Source organism: Centroberyx gerrardi, chromosome 13 (genome assembly GCF_048128805.1).
Source record: "Centroberyx gerrardi isolate f3 chromosome 13, fCenGer3.hap1.cur.20231027, whole genome shotgun sequence".
In the NCBI taxonomy this organism is placed as follows: domain Eukaryota; kingdom Metazoa; phylum Chordata; class Actinopteri; order Beryciformes; family Berycidae; genus Centroberyx; species Centroberyx gerrardi.
In genome coordinates, this window is record NC_136009.1 from 20,992,586 (window position 1) to 21,015,589 (window position 23,004).

Genomic DNA, 23,004 nt, shown 5'->3' on the forward strand with positions numbered 1-23,004 from the left:
CTTGAGAAGAATAAAATCATCCATTCACCAAATTCAACGTTATTCAGGGAGTGTACTGTTTGAATAGGCCTATAGTATAGTTTAGCAAATGACACAGTAATAATAGTACAGCCCAAAATGAAAATTCAGTCATTAACTCCTTAGGCAAAACTCTTGGGATTAGTCATCCCTGTAAGGATTGCATGTGATGATGCTTTCCATCAAACTCACATAAATCTGCTCCAGTACGTCTTGGCTGGTGCTGAACCTCACTGACTTGTGTGTTAGTCAATTTAGAATTTGTGCTGCCATTCTTAATAAACCAAAGTTCAGCAAATTTCTAATGTAAGAAATACTTGAGGACAATATTATTTCTTTCTTGTCTACTACAATAATTTCTAGGCCAGAGGAAATGTAGAAAAAGAGGGCAGACGATGAGCTCACCAAGATTTTGAAGACAGACATATCGATTGGTCTCATCACAGGACTTAATTATCCATTTCCCAAACCCAACGGCAGGACTGCTGCTCATCACAACACATTGCTATATAGAAAGGGAACAGTTAGGGAAATAGCAAACTCACAGGATCCAAGGTAATTTTGGAGGGGTCATGATGCATTTTCTGGCTAAGAATACAGCATATCTCTCATAGGGCAGTTTATTCTGTTTTAATGAACATTTATTCTCTGTAGAAAAAAAAAAAGTGATTTTAGAGGGATCATGATACATTTTGTGGTTTGGGCCTGATAATGCAACTATTATGTAAAACTAATTGGGATATAAAACTTCTGTTATATAAAATTGTGTAACAACATTAACTAATTTGAATATAAAATTTGTGCATTGTACATTCACTGTCCACGGTGCATGTTCACACATTATGAAGCAGCAACATAACCTCTTCAGACTTTAATTTCAATTATTTTCACATAAGCTTCTGTTGAACATGTCGTAATGGCAACTCACTACGCTTTCTTTAATTCTTCTTGGATTACTGCTTTCACCTCTTTGTAGAGCGTGGGTATGCATTTCTCGCTGAAATGCTGTCGACTTGGGATGACACACTTAGGCTCTAACATATTAAGTAACTTGCAAAAGCCTTCGTTTTTTACTACGTTTCAACATTTCTTTACAAATAAAGTACCAATTGGTGGATGTTATCTTCATAGCTCATACCTTCTGGTGGAAGTAATTTTCCCAAAAAAGGCAATACTTCGGATGCCTTGCATGAGGTGATATCAACGGCGTTTTTTTAATTTCAAGTGTGCAGTGAAATTTGTGGTGTATTTTATTTTGGCTTTGCCAGTTTTACGAGACATGGAGTGGTTACATTGCTATGATGAATCTTTGGTTGTCTGGCTACATTTTCACAACATCATGCTATCATTTGGCTAGCCGGAACATCAGTATGACATCACATCTCTAGTTTATAGCTTGGGGAGAGAGTTCTTCATGTGGATAAATGCTGTTTGGTCTGTTCTAAATCATGACAAGGGTTACGGTAGGGTTTAGTATTCCACTATAAAATCAAGTTTGAACATCTTACCTTATTCAATCTTTGATAATAATAATGATGATCTCGATGATGGTAGAAACGCATCTACAATGGAGAATCAAAATGTCAGATTTTTTTTATTTTTTTATCGACAATACACAAAAAGAAAAAAATGCCAAAACTTGATATTATAAACAATAGTGCTCAACTCAATTACTCATCACAAAACGTATTATTACTTAATATAGATTCTGTCTTACAGCATAGCCCCAGTTGATGTATCACCTTGGCCACTGCTCAGTCCAATAAAATTAATCACTTATACTATTCAGTGCAATCCAATTATGAGAGTGTGGCTACATTCAATGGTCATAATTGTATTATCTCCATTCCCCATTTCAGACTTACAGACTCACCATGTTATAGTTACGTGTTGTGATTGTCAGTATTTAATGTTAGCAGTCATTGAGGCGGCACCGCTACACAACATTTTACAACAAAGCATATGTTCCACATTCTTGATTTGCTAACTAGCCTAGTGTAGATGAAGATACCAAATAAGATTGTTTTAATCTCCCAATTAAAAATGTTTAATTGGACAATTGACACAATATTGTTGATATTATTGTGATTGTTATTAGCGTAATAGTGAACCTGCCAGTCTGGGTTAGACAACTCAACTTAAGTCAAGTAAAATGGCAAAACTTCGCAAAATTTAGAGTTTGTGCTCTCTGGTTTATAGCTTGGGCATAGACTTCTTCATGTTGACAAATGTTGTTTGGTCTTCTAGGTCTTGACAACTAAATGCAGTGGTATTCCACTTGAAAATCAAGTTTGAACATGTTACCTCATGCCATCTTGAAATTCTTGAGTATCTTGAACGGAAGCGAGAACCCTACAATGGAGAATCAGTGTTTATAGCAACAATACACTAAAAGTAAAAATAAAAACTTGACATTATAAACAATTGTGCTGCATTCAACTCACTTTCTCATCACAACACTGAATATACACTAGGGATGCCCCGATAACGTTTTTTGCCACCGATCGTCTATGAGCCGTATCTGCTGATACCGATCGGCCATACCGATAGTTTTTTTGTTTTGTTATAGCAGCTGGTATAGCAGTATTATAGGTCTAACAGTTTCCATTTTACATACATTTCATCCATCAAATTGAGTCCTGGTTAAAAAGTATCCACATTTTCTTTTTTTCTACCTCAATATTTACTTGATCATTATGTAAACAAAACCATGTGCGTTCTAGGTAGCGCAACATGATTTAGTGAGATAACGAAGCACAAGACTCAGACTGTTGCCACTTTGCCTGTGTTGTTGAGTGGAGTTAAATGGAGACACCCTCCGAAGATATATATCCGTTTCAGTCTTTGTTTTTGTATAGCCTAAGTGAATGTTCTTAAGAGAGAGAGAAATGAGACTTTTCAGTTGCCTCTCCGCTGTTAGGGTCTTGACCAGACCTTAGATCGGGCCCAAAAAAACAAGCCCGGCACGGGCCCGTCCCATTGGCTGCATTTATGGGCCCAAGCCCGGTTTAAAACCGAAATTTTCTTTGTAAGTTGGCTGTTTAAGTAAACTAATTCCGAGTTGTTTGAATGACAAAAATCTGTTCAGAATTATGTGCGGGATCTTACTGAATAGCCTAGGCTACTTCCTCTTGCAAAGGACTTGCAAAGCGAGTGTGGTGCCGTAGGAAGCGAAAACCCGACACTTACATTTCAAATCGTAACCTTTGATTGACTAGTGATAAAAACATAATTGACACAAGGAATTAACAATCAGACTTTGTGGATTACAGAGAAATTTGAATGACAGAAATCTGTTCAGAATTACGCACGGGATCCATGGTTATCAACCTGCCTGCGTGCGCCAGAGGAGAGGAGGAGACGCTGTGCCGCTGCTGACTGAGATGTGAATCGATCACAGTGATGGATACATAAGGTTTAAGGTTACAATGTTATAATACATATAACATTCTGATTATCACACCAAATAGCTTACTCCCCACCCCAATTATTAAAAAAAAAAAAAAAAAAAAAGACGTTATATCTCTGACCACGAGACCGGCCCAGCCCGAGGAATGGAGGGGAAATTCCTACCCGACCCGGCTTGGGTTCAGGCAGAGAATCAAACCTCTGGTCTCAGTTCAGCACTGCGGACAGCGGTGCAGAGTGCAGACCATTATGTAAACAAACGCACATGGCTCACGTGTTTTGCGTCATCGATCGGTTTTTGCAATCAGCGACTATAAAGCATTATCAGAATTCTCCGAGCTCATATTTATACTGAATATCGGCTGATTCCGATTGCTGGCCGATCGATCGCGGCATCCCTAATATACGCTGTTTGTGTTTACTTACATAGTCCCAGTTGGTGTATTTCCTTGGTCGCCCATCAGTCCAGTAAAATTCTTCACCATTTACACTTCTCATACCAATCCATAGGTCTGTAGAAGCCTCAGCCACTTGAGTGGTTAAAAACACTGAAAATTTAAAATAGAATGGTGATGCAAGGTTCACCAGACATGTATGTATTTTTTTAACCAGTTGTGATTAAATGAAGGCTAGAATAGTGTTGTATGTTCAAGGGTTTTTGGTGTCTTCTTATACCCTTGCAATGTAGAACCCCATTTCAGAGGTTCTTAACAGAAACCCATGTATGGGTTCTACCTGCACAACAAAAACACTGAAAACACTTCCTGAATGGGCATTTGTTTATACCTCAGAACCAAGTAACCATCCATTATCCAGTGACTCATTTTAATAAACAAAGTCAATTATTCTAATTTATCATAGCTTAGTCTTGGAAGGACTTCACTATCACTGGCATTATATATTTATCAACAAAGTATTGACCTTGAGCATTTCAAAACCTTTCACTCTAAAAATCAATCTTTCTGATTCTGACTCCATGAGAAAATAGCAGAGAAAAAGGTTTCTTTTGGAAAATGAACCCTCACAGAACCCTCTTTTTTTAAAAGAGGTGCTATTCACATGCAAAAACATTTCACGCTAAATTGTGCTATCTAAGAACCATTTTGAAACACTTTCATTTAAATGCATGTCAATCATTTTGCAAGATACTCATAACATTACATTTCCATTGTATATAGCCTATAATGTGCATAATAATGTTTTACTGGCAAAAACACATAAAACAAACCTTGCACACGACGTGAGAGAATAGAGACTAAATTTCCCCTCATTTCTTTGCATTGTGTCCTTGCTCCATCCCATGTGTCCTTCTGGCTACTGATGATGTAACACTATAGGTAAGAAATGATATGTTGATTTTGAACTCCTGAAAAATATACCAATCACATCCACCCAAACATTGGACCCCATTTACCAACAGATTTCCAAACTGATTTGTTCATAAATCCTTCATATCCACGTTTACACATGAAAATCAGGATTTATCAACGTTTTCCTATGTCTGAATTGTTTATACGTCCAAACAAAATTTACACCTAACTCAGAGCATGTGTAAAGCATGTGTAAACTCGTATAAACTGTGTAAACTCGTATTTTACCTCAAATCTCTCACTTTTATTAATGAAACTGGAGGGTAAATGGGGTGCTTTGAACATACACTTTTTCTCAAATTATTACATAGCATAAAGGCATGAAGCAATATTTTAATGAAACTAAAATTAATTTGTTCGATTACAATTAATGACTGATCAATGTTATTAGCCCCGCGACAGCAGGGGCTCTATAGATGGTATTGTCGGTCGCTTGGTTGGTCACTCGGTCGGTCGTTCTGTTCACCACTTTATGGGTCACGTGGCCCGCAGGGAGTTAGACGGCAGACTTTCAAGCGGGTGACCTGAGTTCGATTCCCGGCAGAGACGCTTCAACAATATTCAACGACGCGGGGCTGTTAGACTCTTAGTCTTGATTTGCTCTGTAATTAGAGACTGTTAAGGGTCTAAAATGCTGCAAAGTCTCAAATAATCTGAACTCAGAGGAAACAGAGAAGCAAGGGAGTGATTTTTTTCCTCCTGTCTGACGAGGTCTGTTCACTTGAGCCTGTCGGCCGGTGAATAATATATCAGCACTGGGCATGATCTCGCTGTCCCTATCTGAATCAATTCCAGAGACCAGCACATCTGCAATAATAGCACTGATGCCATTGGTGTAGCAGAGCCCAGCAGCAGTTACTCTCTGGCCTCGCCCCCCCCTGGCCTTACCATGGTTGGCAGCGCTTTTTAGTGAACAGTTTTAAATCAAACCACTTTCTTTTCACTTCTTGCACGGTTCTCTGTGAGGATGTAACTGCGTTCACCTGCTCCATGATCTCCGTCCATATGGCCATAATGCCATTTTGGCCCGGAATGTTTGTGGGTGTTCTCCTATAGTTTATATGCCATTTCTGACGCGATGATATTATGTTAATTCATCATAATTAATGTCCCATAAATACTCTTACCATTTACAAGTGATTGGGATTCGTCAACATCAACGCACGAGAATATGATTGAAAACAAATGCTTCTGAAAGTTTGATGAATGCGGCACAAGTTTTTTGTTGTACGTATGTATGTATGTATGTATGTATGTATGTACTACACACAAATTTACGAACATTGATAAATGAGACCCATTGTCCTTAAAAAGTTACCAGATCCCAATCTCACCTGACAAAAAAGACTGAAACCTCGATATATTAATTTCACAAAAGATGACATCTTAAAATGAAAATTAACCGTGACCTCTGACCTTGGAGTCAAATTTTGACCATCTGTCTGGGCAGCCACCTTGAGGAGCCACTGTGGGGGCTACAGTGATGTTGACAGGTGATGAACCACCTCGTTTACAAATGGACTGGTGCTCCGACCCACAATTATAATCATGCCAGAACCCTGTGAACACATTGAAGATATTATGTTCAACATTTCAGCTGTGTACAATGTACATTTATTTAATGTAACATCAAATCCAATGATAGTGCTTTGTTAATTTTTTTATATGCATGTTTGCCAGTGAAGATGAATCAGTCTTTAGTTTGCTCACCCATAGAGTAAGTCATGACAGCACAATTCTCATCATTGTTCTTGAATTCAGGTTGATTTTCATCCCACTTTTTAAACGCCAATGGAGAATCATCCATCCACCTTTGTGCAACACAGGCAAATCAGTTGAAATTTGAACAGACACTGAAAATCTTTAAGCAGCTTATTAAGTCAAACTCAAACATACAGAAGGCTTAACCTCCTGTGACTCTGCGTCCTCATATGAGGACATTGGATTTTGGCTTTGCTGTGCCTTATACATCATTTCTGTTGACTGAGACCTATTGTACTCAAATGAGGACAGTTTTTGCTGCCATCTAGTGGTATCAATAGCACCATCTGTAGAAGAGGTTGTAAACAAGATGGCGTAGATCACATGAAACTCATTCTACTGGCGCAGCACAAACAAAAGTAGACAAGATAAAAAAACCTGCATAAATTTTGATGTTGAAATTTGTATATTTACAATTAACAGCATTTGTATTTTGGTATGGCATGCTAATTTGAATTTTTTTTGCGATACTTTTGAGCCAGAACACCATTAATCACGCAGTACTCATGTGAGGACAGTGGGACTACATTCCCATGAAATTCATCCAGAGAATGTGGAGAAGTCAGGGAGAACTGGGCCAAAATGGGCCGAGAGTAACAAGTGTTTTGTTTGTAAATATAGATAGAACAGTAGTTTTGCATGCAATAAAATTAGTCTACATTGTTTTTATTTGTTGTTTCTGTTTTTGCACTGCAAGGTTAATACATTGAAATAAAGAATTGTATGCATTTTGGTGACTTTCTTGTGCTATGCAATAGAAGGTAACATTAAAATGTGACATTTAATGCTACAACGTAAACCCGTTGTCCTCAAAAAAAAGTAGGGGTCTCAAGCGTAAACCCCAAATACAAATCTGTGTAAAGTCTGACATCTGATGGTAAAAAGCATGCAACTGAAATTGCCATCTGCTATTGGCTTATCTTTGGTGGCAAGTGATGTCACCTTATATAGAGTACAACAGGTGGTGACATCACCTGGTACCAAAGATAAACCAATAGCAAATGGCAATTTCAGTAGCATGTTTTTACCATTAGATGTCAGGCTATACACGGATTTGAGTTTGGGGTTTATTTACTCTTTAAATAGGCTTCCCCCTCCCATTACTGCTCTCAAACTGACACATGTTGATATTGTGTGATTTGTCTCTGTTGATGTTTTTATACTTGATGTTTTCATACTCACTTTTTATGCTGCTGAAGTGCCAAAGAAAATTTTCCTTTTCACACACTGTGTAATGGATAATAAAGATTGATCATATCTTAACACCGAACGGCACTCTCTCACTTCACATTGAGTATTGCTTGTTCAACCGGTGTTGCAATCTGACTAATTTGTGTAAGCTTTGGCTAACCTACCGGAGCATAGCAATATAGTAGAGTGGATCTATTCTTCTTGGTAGTATATTGGGTTAATGATGTGGTTATCCTGATTATTCCAGGACTGTAGTAACTTAAACGACAGCAACAGTTGATACTGCATGGGACTGTGCAGCATCTGTACTTGTTCTATTTCCTAATGATGAAGCCTACTGTGCTCTTCTGAACTCCCAACTCTTTAGAACTTGTTTTCTACCATTCTCCAGATCTAGCCTATGCTTTCTAGCGATTCTGTCTTTCATTAGAGTTTCTGCTCTGACATGCATGGTCATCTGTGGGACCTTATAGACATATGTGTTTCATTCTAAATCAAGTCAAGTTGCATTGGCCAGAGGAAGACTCTAATCAAATTGTAGAGATATCTCAAGGACATTCAATGGAATATGGAATATGCACCTTGACTCCATTTGGAGTGTCACTACAACGGGGTTGAATACTAGGACATTTTTAAGAACTTGGTAAAAAAAAATTGTGATTAAAAACACTTTGAAATTATGGGTTATTGTGTGTCTGACAAAAATCCTAATGTAAGCCATTTTGAATTAAAGCTGTAACACCACAAAATGTGAAAAAGGTCAAGGGGGTTGAAGTCTTTCAGAAGGCACTGTACATTTCAAGTTGTCATACATTTGCATTTAATTCATACTCACCCATATGTTCCATCAAGATCCACTGTCAGACCTATGTAATGAGATGTGTAGCTTCTGGATATCTATACACACACACACACACACACACACACACACAGAACACACACACACTGAGACCTACAGTACTTATTTTTATGACAGTGAATTATATATGCTGAATGTGAATGTCATGACTATTCAGCAATGCAAGTAATGTACCTTAAATGTCACTGCCTACCTGTTTCCATAAAAAGGTGTTTTCAGCTTCACTGTTGATAACTACCAAGTCGCCATGTCTCTGTTGACAGAAGTGACGAGCATCTTCCATGGCCATTGACATCGTATTAATATAATACTGATTTCCTCCCCATTTAATCCAGCCGTCTGCAGTGACATTATTCTCTGCAAAGATTTTAGAGGTTAGCGTATATATCTACTGCATATATCTTTTTTATATATTTTTTTATATATTAGCGTGTATTCTTTGTGGGACAAAGAATAAAAAAATGTGTCCCATAACCCACAAATTATTTTTAAGTAATATTTTTTATGTCTTACACCTTGTCATGATCTGGTGATATATATTAAAAATGAAGAATTTTAGATTATTAACGGATTTTTTTTGTGTGTATTTTCGCAGGTGTGATCCCCACTAGCACCAATGTGTTTAAATTCCTAAAAAGTCAAAGTATATCAATGTGGTCATAGAGCGGCAACTCACCAGTGACGGTGTCATTTGGAGGAGGCTTTGGAGTCACTCCTGTAACAGCAGAGGAAAAAGACAGTTACTCTCAGAACAAAAGTCAGCTGAAAACAAGCACAGCAACCCATACTGTGAGCTTGGCCTGAGCCTTCATGAATTTTTGTTTTTTGTGGTAAATGTATATGTATTTGGAAGACTACAAATATATTGTGCTAATCTCAAATAAATACCTAATAATTACGTCTGAAATTGTGATGCCTCAGTGTGAATAAAATCCCAAATCCTGGCAGTGCTAATGCCATGTTCTACCTTGTGTAGTGCTAGTGCCATGCTCTACCTGGGGTAGCGCATATCTCCACACTGGCTGGAAACTTGGGTGTGGAAAGCAAATAGCATTATCTCCCTGAACAATCAGTCTTGAGGTGCCCTTGACCAAAGCACTTAATTCCAAATTGCCGTTGAGCTGTGCAGTGGCCATCAGTAGAATACTGTGGTTGTAGTGGGCAGCTTGTAAGTGTGAATATACAGTATATAGCCTAGCTCTATGAATGTGAAGCAAAGCAGTGTTGAAAAAGAGCATGAATACTCGGTCAACTTTCCCTGGATAAATAAAGCTTACAAAATAATTAGACATTAGCAGTATGCCTTCACTATTTCTTGAACCTGTGATGACCAAACAAGACAAAAGATATGGATTCAGTTCACATTTTCTCAACTGTACCTGCACGGATCTGACACAGCCAGTCATGATATTTCTCACACTGCACATCATTCCAAGAACCAGAATACTGCCAGTAAGATATTTGGAATTCAGCACAAGATTCCACATTATTTTTATTGTTTGGCTCTCCAGTCTGCCAGTGCTGGAAATTTAGCTATGAACACAAACAAAGAACAACAAAAAGCACAATTACTCAAGGTTTTATTGTCTATTTATAATTAGACTTTGATAAACAAACTAAGAATATATGATGCAACTGTGTAAAATAAAAAAAAATAAAAAAAAGGTAACTCACTGGGGATCCATCGCTCCATACATAACCGGTGCTTGGGTCAGGGGCACTAAGGCCAATCCAGGCAAGTCCATAGCTACAGTGTGCAAAATCAGATAAATGAGGCGATTATTCAACCTTAATTCAAAACGGGGGGGGGGGGATAAATACATGATGTCTGTGTCTGTTGTTCAGTGAACAGTGTGCGCATGGGCATTATAAGGTTTGTGTAGTCCTTTATGTCCTTATTAAACAGATCATACCTTCCCACTCTTAGCTCAGCAGCACTGTGGATGCTGAGCAGATCTCCTCCAATGGCCCTGCAGTAGTCCCTGGCCTCATACCAGGTCTTCTCAGATGAACGTGGTCCTGTAAAGAACTGGAACACAAAGGAAGAGGTGCAGCTCCGATTAATAAATGGAATAGAGGACAAGTTCTTGGTACTCGTTGCTCCATCCATCATAATTATGATCATGATTATGTTTAAAAAGGTAACAATTTTTGAAGTGAGGAAAATGATCTCGCTATGATTGACCAATAGCACAAGCATGTAGACATATGTTTTCTAGGTGGGTATATTTCAACAGTGTTCAGCTGAGTTCAACCTTTATTTATTGTGGCTGTACCTTATAGCAGAATTTCCTTGAGCCCACAGGACTCCAGCCGTCGGCACACCTGGGAGGGGCAATAGTTGGTGGGACAGGGGTTAAAACTGCCCCCTCTGCCAGGTGCTTGCAGATGTATTTCTCCTTATTGGTGCAGGGCAGCACATCCCACAGTCCAGCAAAAATCCCAGTTGTCATGGCAACACAGCCTTGTCGGTGTCCTTGCATTGTTGAGGGAACAATTGGAAAATATGAATTGTGAAGCTTTCGTTTCTACAATATATTACAAACGGAATTTCAAATTTCTTCATACCTGGCATTTCAGCATTCCAATGAGTAAATTTCACTGAGTTTGCGTTGGTCCACACAAAATCATCAATGTCTTTCTGGTTTGAGAGCCCAAGCCAGAAGTACTTCTCTGGTCTGATCCCCACCAAGCTGACAAGGAATGCATTATCCACTCTGGAAATATTTAGAGAAGTTAATGGGATTTCTGGTCACATGGAATTATGTAAGAACAGTGTATTCACAATGTTTTCAAATCTCAGTAAATCCTAATACCATTGAACATCTGAGCGTCTATTGCTCAAAAATGGAGCAAAAATAGGTGTTCTTACCCATTTGAAATATCAGCCAAGTAAGAGTCTGAGCTCTTGCATTCATCTTTAGCTTCATCAAATGTCTTTGTCTCTGACCCTATGAAGTAACAGTAGGAGCCATGCTTTTTCCAACCCTGGAGTACAGGAAAATACAAGAACAAGATCAATACAAGGTTTTCATCATTCAGTATCACAGAGTATCCATTTTTCAAAGTAGCAATAAGTAGGCCTAAAACTTTTACTGCCCTATACCACAAATTGACCATAATATATCTGCAGGGGATTGATAGGGTTGTTGATCACTTCACCCGGTGCTGACATTTCTGGTTTTCAAAGCTCACTTTGTCGCCTGGTCTCTGTTTTAGAACAAAAGCTCTTCACCCATTGGGATTTCAAGACACTCTCAATCTCCCCCCACTTACTTGCATTTTCAACTGCTCAGCTATATATTACGTCTTCACTAGACATCTACTGGATCTCTGCTCTAATTAGCCACCTTACTTTTCTCCATTTTGAAGTTGTGTCTTTATCGTTTGTGTCAATTACAGGCCACAAAGGGACAGGAGAGGTGGAGGTTTAGGGCTGTACTAGAGACTTGTGTAGGAGGTAAGTTCTATCAATGTCGCTGCAATTTCACTTGTCGTCAATAGAGCTTGATAAAGATTAGGGCTGGGTTTAAAAAATCGATTTTCCGATTCAAATCGATCTTCATTTGAATGATCCGATATCGATTCATAAAATCCCGAGATCGATCTTTTAATATATGCCCAATATATGCCTGTAGAGTCTGTAGAGTTGCACAACTTGCTAGCACCGGCTGCCGGCTATTTAGCCATCTACTCACATCTGTCTGGCCGGCTGCTTTTATAACTGAATGTCACTAAATGTTCACACTACCAGAATTTGGTGGGGACAACAGAATTTTTGAATGAGAGTGACTGCGCATGTCTGGTAGCCTACATACTGGAGCAGACTGAAGTACGGTAAAATAACTAGACTCAGACTGTCTGCACGGGTAACAGGAGTCACTCCACTCCTCCGATCTCACGATGGCTGGAAATAATGTCTGTAACCATAGTAACATTTACTTGAGACCAATATTGCGGCTACCATCACCTGTATTTTCAGTTTATTTGACACCAGTAACACCAGTAACCAGAGGCGTCAGTTTATCCATAAGATCTTAATAAACCGCCATTGACAGCGGCGTCATATTCTCTTTTTCCATCGCAGGAACTTCATACTTTTAACAGCAACATTTGGGCTGAAGGCTGCAGAACTGGAACAACCGCAATGTTGAGGAAACAGACTGGATCGAAAAATTGAGAATATCTCACAACACTTACCTCCGTCTCTTTCAAATTAAGGATGATAATGTTACGTAACATAACGAGTGTTGAGCCACGTAACAACCAGCTGTCCGGTCCCGTTTCGGTTCACACTACTCAGACTAACCGAATCCGCTCTCAAATTCAGTATCAGTACCTGAATTTTTCAGGTAGTGAGTTTGGTTATAGGATGCGGTTGTCACTCTCCTTAATAACTGAACTGTGCGTGAAATTGCAAGGGGAGTTGTGTGTTTTTTTAGATGTTTCAAAATAATAGCGATCTCTGCCGAGCCTCGGCACAACGCGCAGCGAACGGTTGCCATGGTAACGACGGACTGAACTGAAGTGTTACAGCTGAAACTGCTGTATAACGCTAAATACAAGCCTTAGCTGAGGAGATCATTTTAGGGGCTTCATTACCATGACCATGTAAAATCATTATTTAAACTGATTTATGTTTCCATCATTATTGGATCTCAGTTCTGTGAGTGCAGTAGTACTCAGGAGAGAGATCCAGTCTTGCTCTGAGAAGACTATAATATGCACTTTGGTATTATATTTATTACTATTTGTAATCATATTTTTGTTTTAGACTACTTATTTCTTCTGCACTGACTGAAGAAAGTACATTAAACATTCACAATTAAAAAACATAATCAGTTTATTTTTCAATTGAGCATTGATCCTGTAATAAAAATGTTTATGTTATTTTAAGTCATGCTTTCATAAACATATTTAAGGTTTGTTTATTAATTCGGTAAAAATGCATCACCGGAAAAATGTATCTTGCCATCGCAAACATCCCTTAGCCGGCTACTTTTCCCATCTGGCTGGCTACTCAAAAATTTGGGGAACCCCCTGCTTGCACTATATTGTGTTGACTGCTGTAGTGTGTTGGTCATGTTAAATAAAAAGTACATTAATGTAACTGCTTTGGGGTCAATTCTTAATGTAAACATTAATATTTTTAATAATGCACCAGGTTAGAGGGTTCCTTGTACAATTTACAGCATTAGTTCTCTGAGAATCTCTTTCATATCCAAGCAAAATTGATATTGTAACTGAAATATCCCTAACCGAATCGATATTGAATCGAATCGAATCGAATCGGAAATCGAATCGAATCGGGACCTTGTGAATCGGAATCGAATCGATTCAGGAAATCAGTGGCGATACCCAGCCCTAATAAAGATTTTAGATTACTCAAAGGTACAATCCACAATTTATGGGATTACGCCCCCATCAACATTGCATCGGCCCACTTGTGTGCTCGTTTTGTAAACATTGTGTTGGAGAGGGTCGTGGGACAAAGTGCAATAGTGTCGCCTCCATGTGAGTAAGTAAGTAAGGGTGGGGGCAGGATACCATGGTGGCAGAGAGCGGAGAGGGATCTACTGATCCTCCACCTACAACAACTAAGAAAGGGCGCACAGAAAAGAAACTTGTGCATGACCGTTCCCAGCACCAGATCAATATTTGCTCAGTATTCGTCAAATGGAGAGCACTAAAAACTCAAAAGGGTTTTCCAGTGTAGTTAGCCACAGCCTTGCTAGACTAGTCTGTGAACTTTTGTCATTACCATGCTAGTTTAGGGTGACCCCATTTACACCAAATCCGGGGATTTCCTCCTCTCCGAACGACATTAGTATTATCAGGGGAGGTCTGGTGATTGGTCATCACAGGTGGCCCTTTACATCTGGGCCACAGGAATTTTATCCCATCCGGAACAAACCTACTGTAGGTGTCCAATCAGGATTAATACTGCAGGACAGTAAATTGTATGTCGGTGCTTATACTGAATAATTTGGACCAAATTTATTACTACATCACTCCCATAAGTTAATGAAAGGGTGTATCATTCCCGTGTATCATTCCTGTTAGATTCCAGAATATATATACTGTGCAAAGTATTTTTAATTCATTCATCACAAACATCGATCTGTATAGTGCTAAAATTGTAGGATGTAGGAATTCACTGAAAAACTTTATAGGTTATTTGCTTGGAAAAGACTCCTGCAGGGACGCATGCCCTGTGATAATAACAAATAAAGATGATCAAGAACGGGATTTAAATCACTGAATCACTCCAGTAAAAGCCACATTACCAGACCTTCTCTCGTAATACTAATGTTGTCCGGACAGGGTCAGTGACTTTCTCCTGCTATCCTGGTAAAACTCTGCGTGAACCACAAATGTCCCTGGATGTTAATGTTAGCTTTTGCCAAAAAAAAAAAAAAAAAAGAAAGTTTACATTCTGGGGCATGTCATTTCTCTTGCACAGCTGCAAGAGGGTGCACATGAGCACAACTCGAGCACAAATGGTGGATTGTAGCTGTAATGACCCTTTAAAAAATTTTTTTTTGTAATCTTTTTGTCAACAGCCTTGAGTCATCTAATGTCAATGCAGTACCACGGTTTATTTGAGAAAAAAATTGTGAAAATGCATAATGTTGTTAATAATAATGTTTTGCAAGAGCAGGCACCACTTTGTAGTTGTGGACACTAATCTAATTGCATAGCTCCATATGTGATAGTGACAATTAGTGATTTTGTGATTGAATCAAATATTGATCCAATAGCATTTCAAGATTAAAGGTAAACATGGATTTTAGGTAAACACCATGATAAACCAGATGCAGGTGTTGCTACTTTTTCCACAAATAAATAAACAAACAAACAAATATTCACTCACAGGCTTGCAACCTATATTCAGGTCCACTTCATCTCCAGAGGGTTTGGAGGCACTGCTCTTCATACAGATGAAGCCATGTTTCTCCTTACACACATGGTCAGCCCAGTTCCCATTCTGCAGGAGGAAAGTAAAACGCATGTACATGTACAACCATTATTGTTTATTGTTCCCTAAGGGAAATATTGTCTGTAGCCAGGGATTTAAAAACATACACCAAGTAACACAACCACAGTAAAACCACAATAAAAACAATACAATTTAGCACTAAAGCCACAACAAATAGTCATGATAACATCCATAGTGCCAAATCAGGACATAATGAACAGGTTTCATTTGCAAATGTTTAAGTGCTTATTTCAGATGTAAAGATGACAAAATTGCTAAGAAATACAGTGCATGTCCTCGCATGCTGTCTGGTACAACGGTACATTGTGCTACAGTGCTACAGTGTTAGCAAAAAAGTTTGTATTGGACAGAAAGTCTTTGAGGGAGCGAGCGAAGAACAATGTTGCGGCACATCAGGGAAAGAATTTTACCTTTTTACCCAACTTAAACCCAACATTAAAATGAATCTTGAGTGATCGGAAAGCAATCCTATTGCACTTATCCACATAAAAATCTAGGTGTAAATGCAACCAAGATGCATTGGGTGTGAATCTGTTTGCTTGAGATGCATTGTGGCCGCAAGTTGGCCAAATGGAAATGTTTCTCCAAGCCACATACGTGATCTGTATACTCCTGCCAAAATGTTACTTCCCTAACTGGAAAGAGTGCAGTTTTGTTTGAATTTGTACAGAGTTGAGGAAGCAAACACCGTCAGGCCACAGGCTAAAACCTCTACCATCAATTGGATGTTTTTATTTATTCATTTTTTATTTATTTATTTTTATTAATACATTTTGTAGCATGATGGAATGGGCTTATTTGGAACAACTTTGGTCTTAAACCTGCCATAAGCGATTTCAGACCCTGTAACCAATCCTAAAACTAACATGTGCTACGTGGAGATTTCCGTGAGACGTAATGTTAATAATATAAACAAACAGCCACACACGCGGGCCAGCTGTGTTGTTGTTTTCATCTCTTTTCTAAAGCTTGTTGTCAAATTCGGCCCGAGTAATGGCGAATCAATGAAGCGAGCGAGTAAATGTTTACAACTAGTAAACTTGCTACCTACCTCCTCACTTGTCATTGTGAGACATGTAACCTTCAGCGGGAGAAAACTCTGGCAAACTCTGGCCATTAAGCCCAGGCCAGACTTTTCACATATTCTTGCAACTAAATTACTCTTCTGAAGCAAATAGGAACAAAATGTAAGCTTAAATGGTAGATAAGAGATTATTCTTCCATCAAGGCTGTGTATATGAAAGTGTGTCAAAATGTAGATTTAGTGGGCTTAATTGGTACGCTTACCCCATATTCTTATAAACATATGTACACTGAATTAAACATGACAATGATTCGATTTCACTATTTGCCTTTTTGATTGTAGTTATTTGCAGCCAAAACAATAGTTTAGTTTAGCGAAAAGGTTAGTTTTTCTCAAATGAATGAGGATTTTTTTCAGGAATTAATTCAACCTGTGCTAGCTATCACGTTCCCTACCAGTGGGTGTATGATGTGAGCAGATATATACAAATAGGCTATATATGCTCCCTACCTCTCCCCTGATGAGAACACAGTCCCCTTGGTCAGTGGAGGCATTAGGGTTCCCAAACTCCCAGCTGGTGAAGGTGACTGTAGAGTGGTCACCCCAGTCAAACAGCCCCTCTGTCTTCCTGTCATTCAGTCCAATCCACAGCTCATCAGTGGTTCCTGCAGACACAGAGAGAGGAAAATGCTCCTTGTACTGTAAACCAGTGGCCATCTGTACATCTGTTAATATGTGAATAGTGAATCACAGACATTTGCACACGCTGACAAATGACAATGACAAAGCAGTGTTATTATTACCGTATTTTGCATTGTGTTATATTTACTCTTCACTAGACATTTCTGTTGGATCTCCGCTCTAATTAGGGAGCTTACTCACCCCTATTGTGAAAATGTGACTTTGTTTTATTTTTTTATATAGCTATTACTATTATTTTTACAACGAACACAAATAACGGCCCCAAGCTTCATCTTTACAGGCCGATAATTTACCATTGTTATGGCTGATAATCGTTTGTGTCAATTACAGGCCACTGTAAATTTATAACTAAAGTCACATTAAGGCCACAATAGGGTGCTATGAATAAAGCCAAGGAAACATAGTACAGTAAAAAAAAATAAAAAAATACTGATTTATTTACTTGTAAAAGAAAAACTTTAGAAATTTGACAAATGAGATGAGAAAGAAAGAAAGACAGACCACCCTACCAAGTGAGGCTGTAATCATATCAAGTCAGAAAAGTCATTAAGGCTAGCACTATGGATATGTTTACAACTTAATAAAATTGATAAGGATTGTAATGCAAAAATTAGGGAGATACAATACAGTTATGATGTATTATTTTAGCTACCTGTTTGTGTGTGTGTACGAAATATAGGGCAATAGAAGGCTAATCTGCGTAGCTTTGGTAGGGGGTTGTCGCTTGCGGATTAGTGGCTTTCATAAGAGGCTAATTTCATGGCAAATATGCCAACTTCAATATAATAAATTTTATTAAGTAAATTGTCATTTGCCTACAGTCATAGATCTAATTACATGTTAATTACCTTTACATTTATCTGAATTTTGACTAAATTTACTATTCACGTAATGACCTCAATTTAACCTAAATGATTTGATATTTTCTATCACCCTACTGCTTCTATACTGACCTGTATATATTTGAATAAACCTAATAACTTATTTTGATCTGTACTTTCGTTTGTGTCTATTTTCTTCATGTACCGTATCCAAGTTGAGAGATGACAAAGCTTTGGTCCTCCACATTGTGGATGCTCGCCAGGTCTCCTCCTTCTTTACGGCATTCAGTCTGAGCATCAGTCCATGTTTTCTGACCACGTTGAAGATGGAAGCAGTGGCCACTGTAGACGATCCAAGGGCTTGAACAAAATCCTGTCTCAACTGATAAAAAGAACAGAGAAACAGGGACTGAATGATATCATATTGTGAAAGTGTTATACCAAGAAACAATTCAATGACATAGTAAATAGGAGGGCTGATTCTAGAATAGACTAGAATAGAATAGATCTTTTTCTGTACCATGAACAGGAGGCGGCAAGGCTCCTTCTTTGTAGCAGATGTACCCCAACTTCTTGGAGCAGGATGAACTTTGCCAGTAGTACTGTACACTGGAATCAACAACTGCACAGTTCTGTCCCGGATCAGGAAGTGGATTTCCTAAAAAAAGATGAGGACTTATGAGGACTAATGACTTATGAGGACTGCTGCCCAATGATTGACACTGACACTGATTATTAATTTGAGGGAACAGATTACTAATTCAAGAGGACAGATTGTTAAACCATGCACATGGATTTGAAAACCAAGAGTAGGGGTTTCCACAATTTCACGTGGGTGAAAGTCTGCCACAGCGAGTTAGATTGCAGACTCTCAGTCAGGAGACCCGAGTTGGATTCCTGTAAGGGACAACGGGCCTGTGAGTGGCCCATAGTGGGCTCTGTAGTCTTGAGGCAATTGTGTAGAGACTCATGGTTATTTGGATCAACGTTTTAATGTTTTAATTGGAGATACCGCTTAGTACCATTGGCATAGTAGTGAAATGCAACATAGCACAACAACAGAACAACAAAAGGCTGTACAATTAATCGTATATTAATCGAGATTACGAATATGGCCATCGTGAAAAGTCGCGATTATGGCATTCCATTTAATAGGCTACTTCCCCTTTGTCAAAATCAAGTTTTTTGTAGTGCTCTAAACCAGTGGTTCTCAACCTTTTTGAGCCGCGACCCACAAAAAAATGTAGGTTGGGGTTTGCGACCCCCTCCCTCTCGACTCACCCTTGAAACACACTGCAGTGACCCGCTTCACTTCGGTGCCCTGCCCTGTTGGCACTGCTGTTTACACAGGCGTGCACGGCATGGAGCTCGACGCATATTTAGCCTATTTTCTCTGCGCACGGGACGCAGACTTCATAGCAGTGGAAGATTGAGTGACCCTCTGCTGCAAACACATGCTTCTCTGCTCCCGGTTTGTCCCAGGAGTTACTATCACACATGACAGCTACCAAACACACACGACAGCTACCAGATGCACACATGACAGCTACCAGACACACACAAACCTTGCATTACTGACCAAAAATATACAAAACAACTAGTCTAAATCAATTTGGCTCAAGATCCGACAGCACAACTCATTGTGAAGGAGGCGACATGACTGCTTTACAGGCTGAATAATGGCAATAGGCAAAAACTAGGGCCAATACATTCTCATATTATTAAGCTTGGCCAAGCACCTGTCATTGTGCCACCCAAGCTGGAGGAGACGACTTCTTGGCACCCTCCTCAGTGTGCGCGCGCACACATTCACACACTCAATTCACTCACTCACTCAAATCTGTTTTACAATGACTACATTATATCATTGGTATGGGAGATTTAATGGAAAAATCATTCTCAAAAATTTTTTTTTTTTTTGACAACCATCCTGCGACCCCCCAAAATAATCTCGCGACCCCCCCAGGTTGAGAACCGCTGCTCTAAACCACTGCCTAAACAGCAAATGAGCATTTCAACCAGTCACAGACGTATCCATTGAGGTCCTTGAGTGCACTGACAAATCACAGGCTTTCATATTATATTGTGGCGGACTCTATAGACATTATTCACCATAATCTGTGGTTTGGGTATGTTTAACACACACAGTTATATTGTGTGCTTCTCACGGTTAAGGAGACACGGCCCCTTTAAGAAAGTCTGGTTTTTCTGAGTCGGACGTCAGCTCGACGTATGTTGTGTTTTTGAGCGCGAAGTAAATTGTCTTGCTCTGTGGGTAAAAAATAAATGACACACGAGTTGGTGTAATCAACGAGAGAAGTTGTCTGTCTCAACTTTCCTGCCACTTCTACAATATGACCAATCCTGAGCCGTGCTGCTGAACCTGCATGAGCATCTTTTAAGAAGTGTGAATTTCTCCTCTGTTTGCAGTAGCCTCCAAAACATTTTGAGAAAAAGAAGTTTGAATAAGAAGTTGAATATGAGTTTTGTTTTATGATGCTGCTAAGAGAAGCAATGTGAAGTTGAAAACATATTTATGTTGATTTATTGATGTGCAAGTAATTTCAGTGGCGCACTGCTACGACATTGACACAGCCGCCACAAACCAAAAGTTGGTCAATGTATAAAAATGTATCTAAATCTCCAATGCGCCTAATGTGCGCATCATGTCATGTCTGTCATTTGGCGATGCACAGACCAGCAGCATTCACCATATTCACACAGCGGCCATTTTCCTCTGACGTCACGCTCAGGGTGGGAAGCTCAAATGCTGTTATCAAAAGGATAATGTCATACTGCTGTGTTCCAGGTTGCAAGTCGTATAAACGTAGGGAATCTGACAAATCGTTATCATTTCACCGCTTCCCGATTGATCAGCAACTGAAAAGACAATGGATAGTGAAAATCCGGAGGGACATCGGGCCATATTTCAAGGTAGAACAACATATTTGATAACCCATTAGCTGCCGTTAGACAACAGCTAACGTTAGCATTCAACCACTTTCTAGCTTTCTAGCCCACCCTGAGCGTGACGTCAGAGAAAAATGGCCGCCGTGTGAATATGGTGTTGTGAAAACGAAAGTGAAACTTAAAATTCCACAATTTACTCCAAACTCACATGTGTTAGAACAGGATTTTTAAACAGTAATTGGAAATGTGTCAAACTGCTCAACACTCAGATAGAAAGTTAACATGGTCGCGCAGTGCAGAGACTGGCATACTGCCGGTTTGGTTGTTTATACAGAATACAGCATATGCAGTTGGCAACACAAAATACGTATTTAATTGCAATTCTATTAATCGGAATTATAATCACAATTACAATATCAAGGGAATTAATGGGCAATTATAATTTTTGTGATAATCGTGCAGCCCTACAACAAAGTGTTGTATTGAAGAGAAAACTTACCAGAGTCCCATCTTAGATACCGGAAGGGCTTCCCATTAGTCCACTGCCAGCCGTGTTCCTGGTCCAAGACCAGCCCAATCCAGAGTCGATAGTGCTCTGTACCCAATAGTGCTGTGTGTGTGTGTGTGTGTGTGTGTGTGTGTGTGTGTGTGGTTGAAAGAGGAAAGATGAAGGAAAATGACAAAGTAATGAATCTTTCCTTCATACCATTTAAATGGTTGTTAGTAAAACACAAACCATAATATCCTGTCTGATCATTGTCATAACACAATAGTATCCAAGCACATATTCAATTTATTAATACAAGCAATGTATATGGTGCAATAATAATAATAATAATAAAATCAAAATAAATTATGGCATGTTTTAAGAAAGAGTAGCTAACTTATGTTGATAAAATAACTGGACTTTTACTGACAGGATCATGTATATGTTTGAGAAATATTGAATGATGAACTTAATTGTTTTTTTCAAAATGGACACAACAATTTGGAAATTAACACTTTAAATGCCGTCTCAGCTTATCAATACAAGCTGTTAATTTATCAGAGTATGCAATGTGATGTATTCACTTTATCACTAAAGCATATATCCACAGGGGGGCGCTGTACCTGTGATGTAAGCCTGCTCATGGGGATCGGTGATACTGAGCAGGGAGGCACCTTGCTGTTTGCAGCTGGTCTGAGCTTGAGGCCAACTCAGAGCAGATTGTGTGTTGATCTGGTAATATGCTCCTGATATAGGATGTTTCTTCCAGTGTTCTGTGGCTGGGAAAAGTAGATGCATCAAAACCTTTGATGAATTTCTCTCACCTAAAACGGCCCCTGTATACCTCCTTACTTTGAATTAAGTGCCAAAGAGGACTAAATCTAAACTAGTGGTAGGTGCAACATCAAAATCATGCCTTGTCTAATAGGTACTTTGAAAAAAAAAGAAACCTGAAGACACAAAAAACTTGATATTGGCTCATGACTCACAAATGTTTTCATTACTCACCTACTTGTATGTTTGTAATTTGTTTGTATTTCTGTGGTCTCTGTATGGAATGTTGTCTTATCACTACATGTATTCACTGCACCTGACTGTAAATGATTTCCTCTCAAGGACAATAAACTATCTATACTATCCTACTTATTTCCAAATAATGTACACAAGCTAATGTATACAGTGTAAATATGCTTTCCACATACTGTTGTATGATGAATGTATAGGTAGAATTTCCATAGACAATACTCACCAGCAGTTGGGCAGTAGCCCCAGAGTTCATGATCAAATCTTGTTTCAACTGCACACCAAGAACGCCTTACTGAGGAGTCATATGTGGTGCAGTCTGCAAACCACCGGTCTTTGTACAGGAAGGGAAACATGCAAGGCCTGCCAGCTGCATTTCCTTCAATGGTGTAAAGTTCTAAAAGGGAATAAAAACAAGCAAACAAAAAAA

The 23,004-nt window shown here is 38.9% G+C and overlaps 1 protein-coding gene across 1 annotated transcript in view; it reads right to left on the reverse strand.

Moving 5' to 3' along the window:
* LOC139926503 (macrophage mannose receptor 1-like) overlaps positions 1–23,004 on the reverse strand; it is a 28,626-nt gene that overhangs the window by 3,388 nt on the left and 2,234 nt on the right. The window contains exons 3-24 of the mRNA XM_078287878.1: positions 22,801–22,971; positions 22,175–22,330; positions 21,564–21,674; positions 18,675–18,812; positions 18,360–18,536; positions 17,142–17,296; positions 15,482–15,595; positions 11,480–11,595; positions 11,176–11,324; positions 10,884–11,083; positions 10,521–10,636; positions 10,282–10,354; positions 9,987–10,140; positions 9,284–9,322; positions 8,801–8,964; positions 8,584–8,645; positions 6,507–6,607; positions 6,213–6,355; positions 4,655–4,757; positions 3,853–3,974; positions 1,527–1,580; positions 424–523 (exon numbers count right to left, since the gene is read on the reverse strand). Coding sequence (XP_078144004.1) covers positions 424–523; positions 1,527–1,580; positions 3,853–3,974; positions 4,655–4,757; positions 6,213–6,355; positions 6,507–6,607; positions 8,584–8,645; positions 8,801–8,964; positions 9,284–9,322; positions 9,987–10,140; positions 10,282–10,354; positions 10,521–10,636; positions 10,884–11,083; positions 11,176–11,324; positions 11,480–11,595; positions 15,482–15,595; positions 17,142–17,296; positions 18,360–18,536; positions 18,675–18,812; positions 21,564–21,674; positions 22,175–22,330; positions 22,801–22,971 — 2,718 coding nt within the window. The remainder of the gene's footprint in view (positions 1–423; positions 524–1,526; positions 1,581–3,852; positions 3,975–4,654; positions 4,758–6,212; positions 6,356–6,506; positions 6,608–8,583; positions 8,646–8,800; positions 8,965–9,283; positions 9,323–9,986; positions 10,141–10,281; positions 10,355–10,520; positions 10,637–10,883; positions 11,084–11,175; positions 11,325–11,479; positions 11,596–15,481; positions 15,596–17,141; positions 17,297–18,359; positions 18,537–18,674; positions 18,813–21,563; positions 21,675–22,174; positions 22,331–22,800; positions 22,972–23,004) is intronic.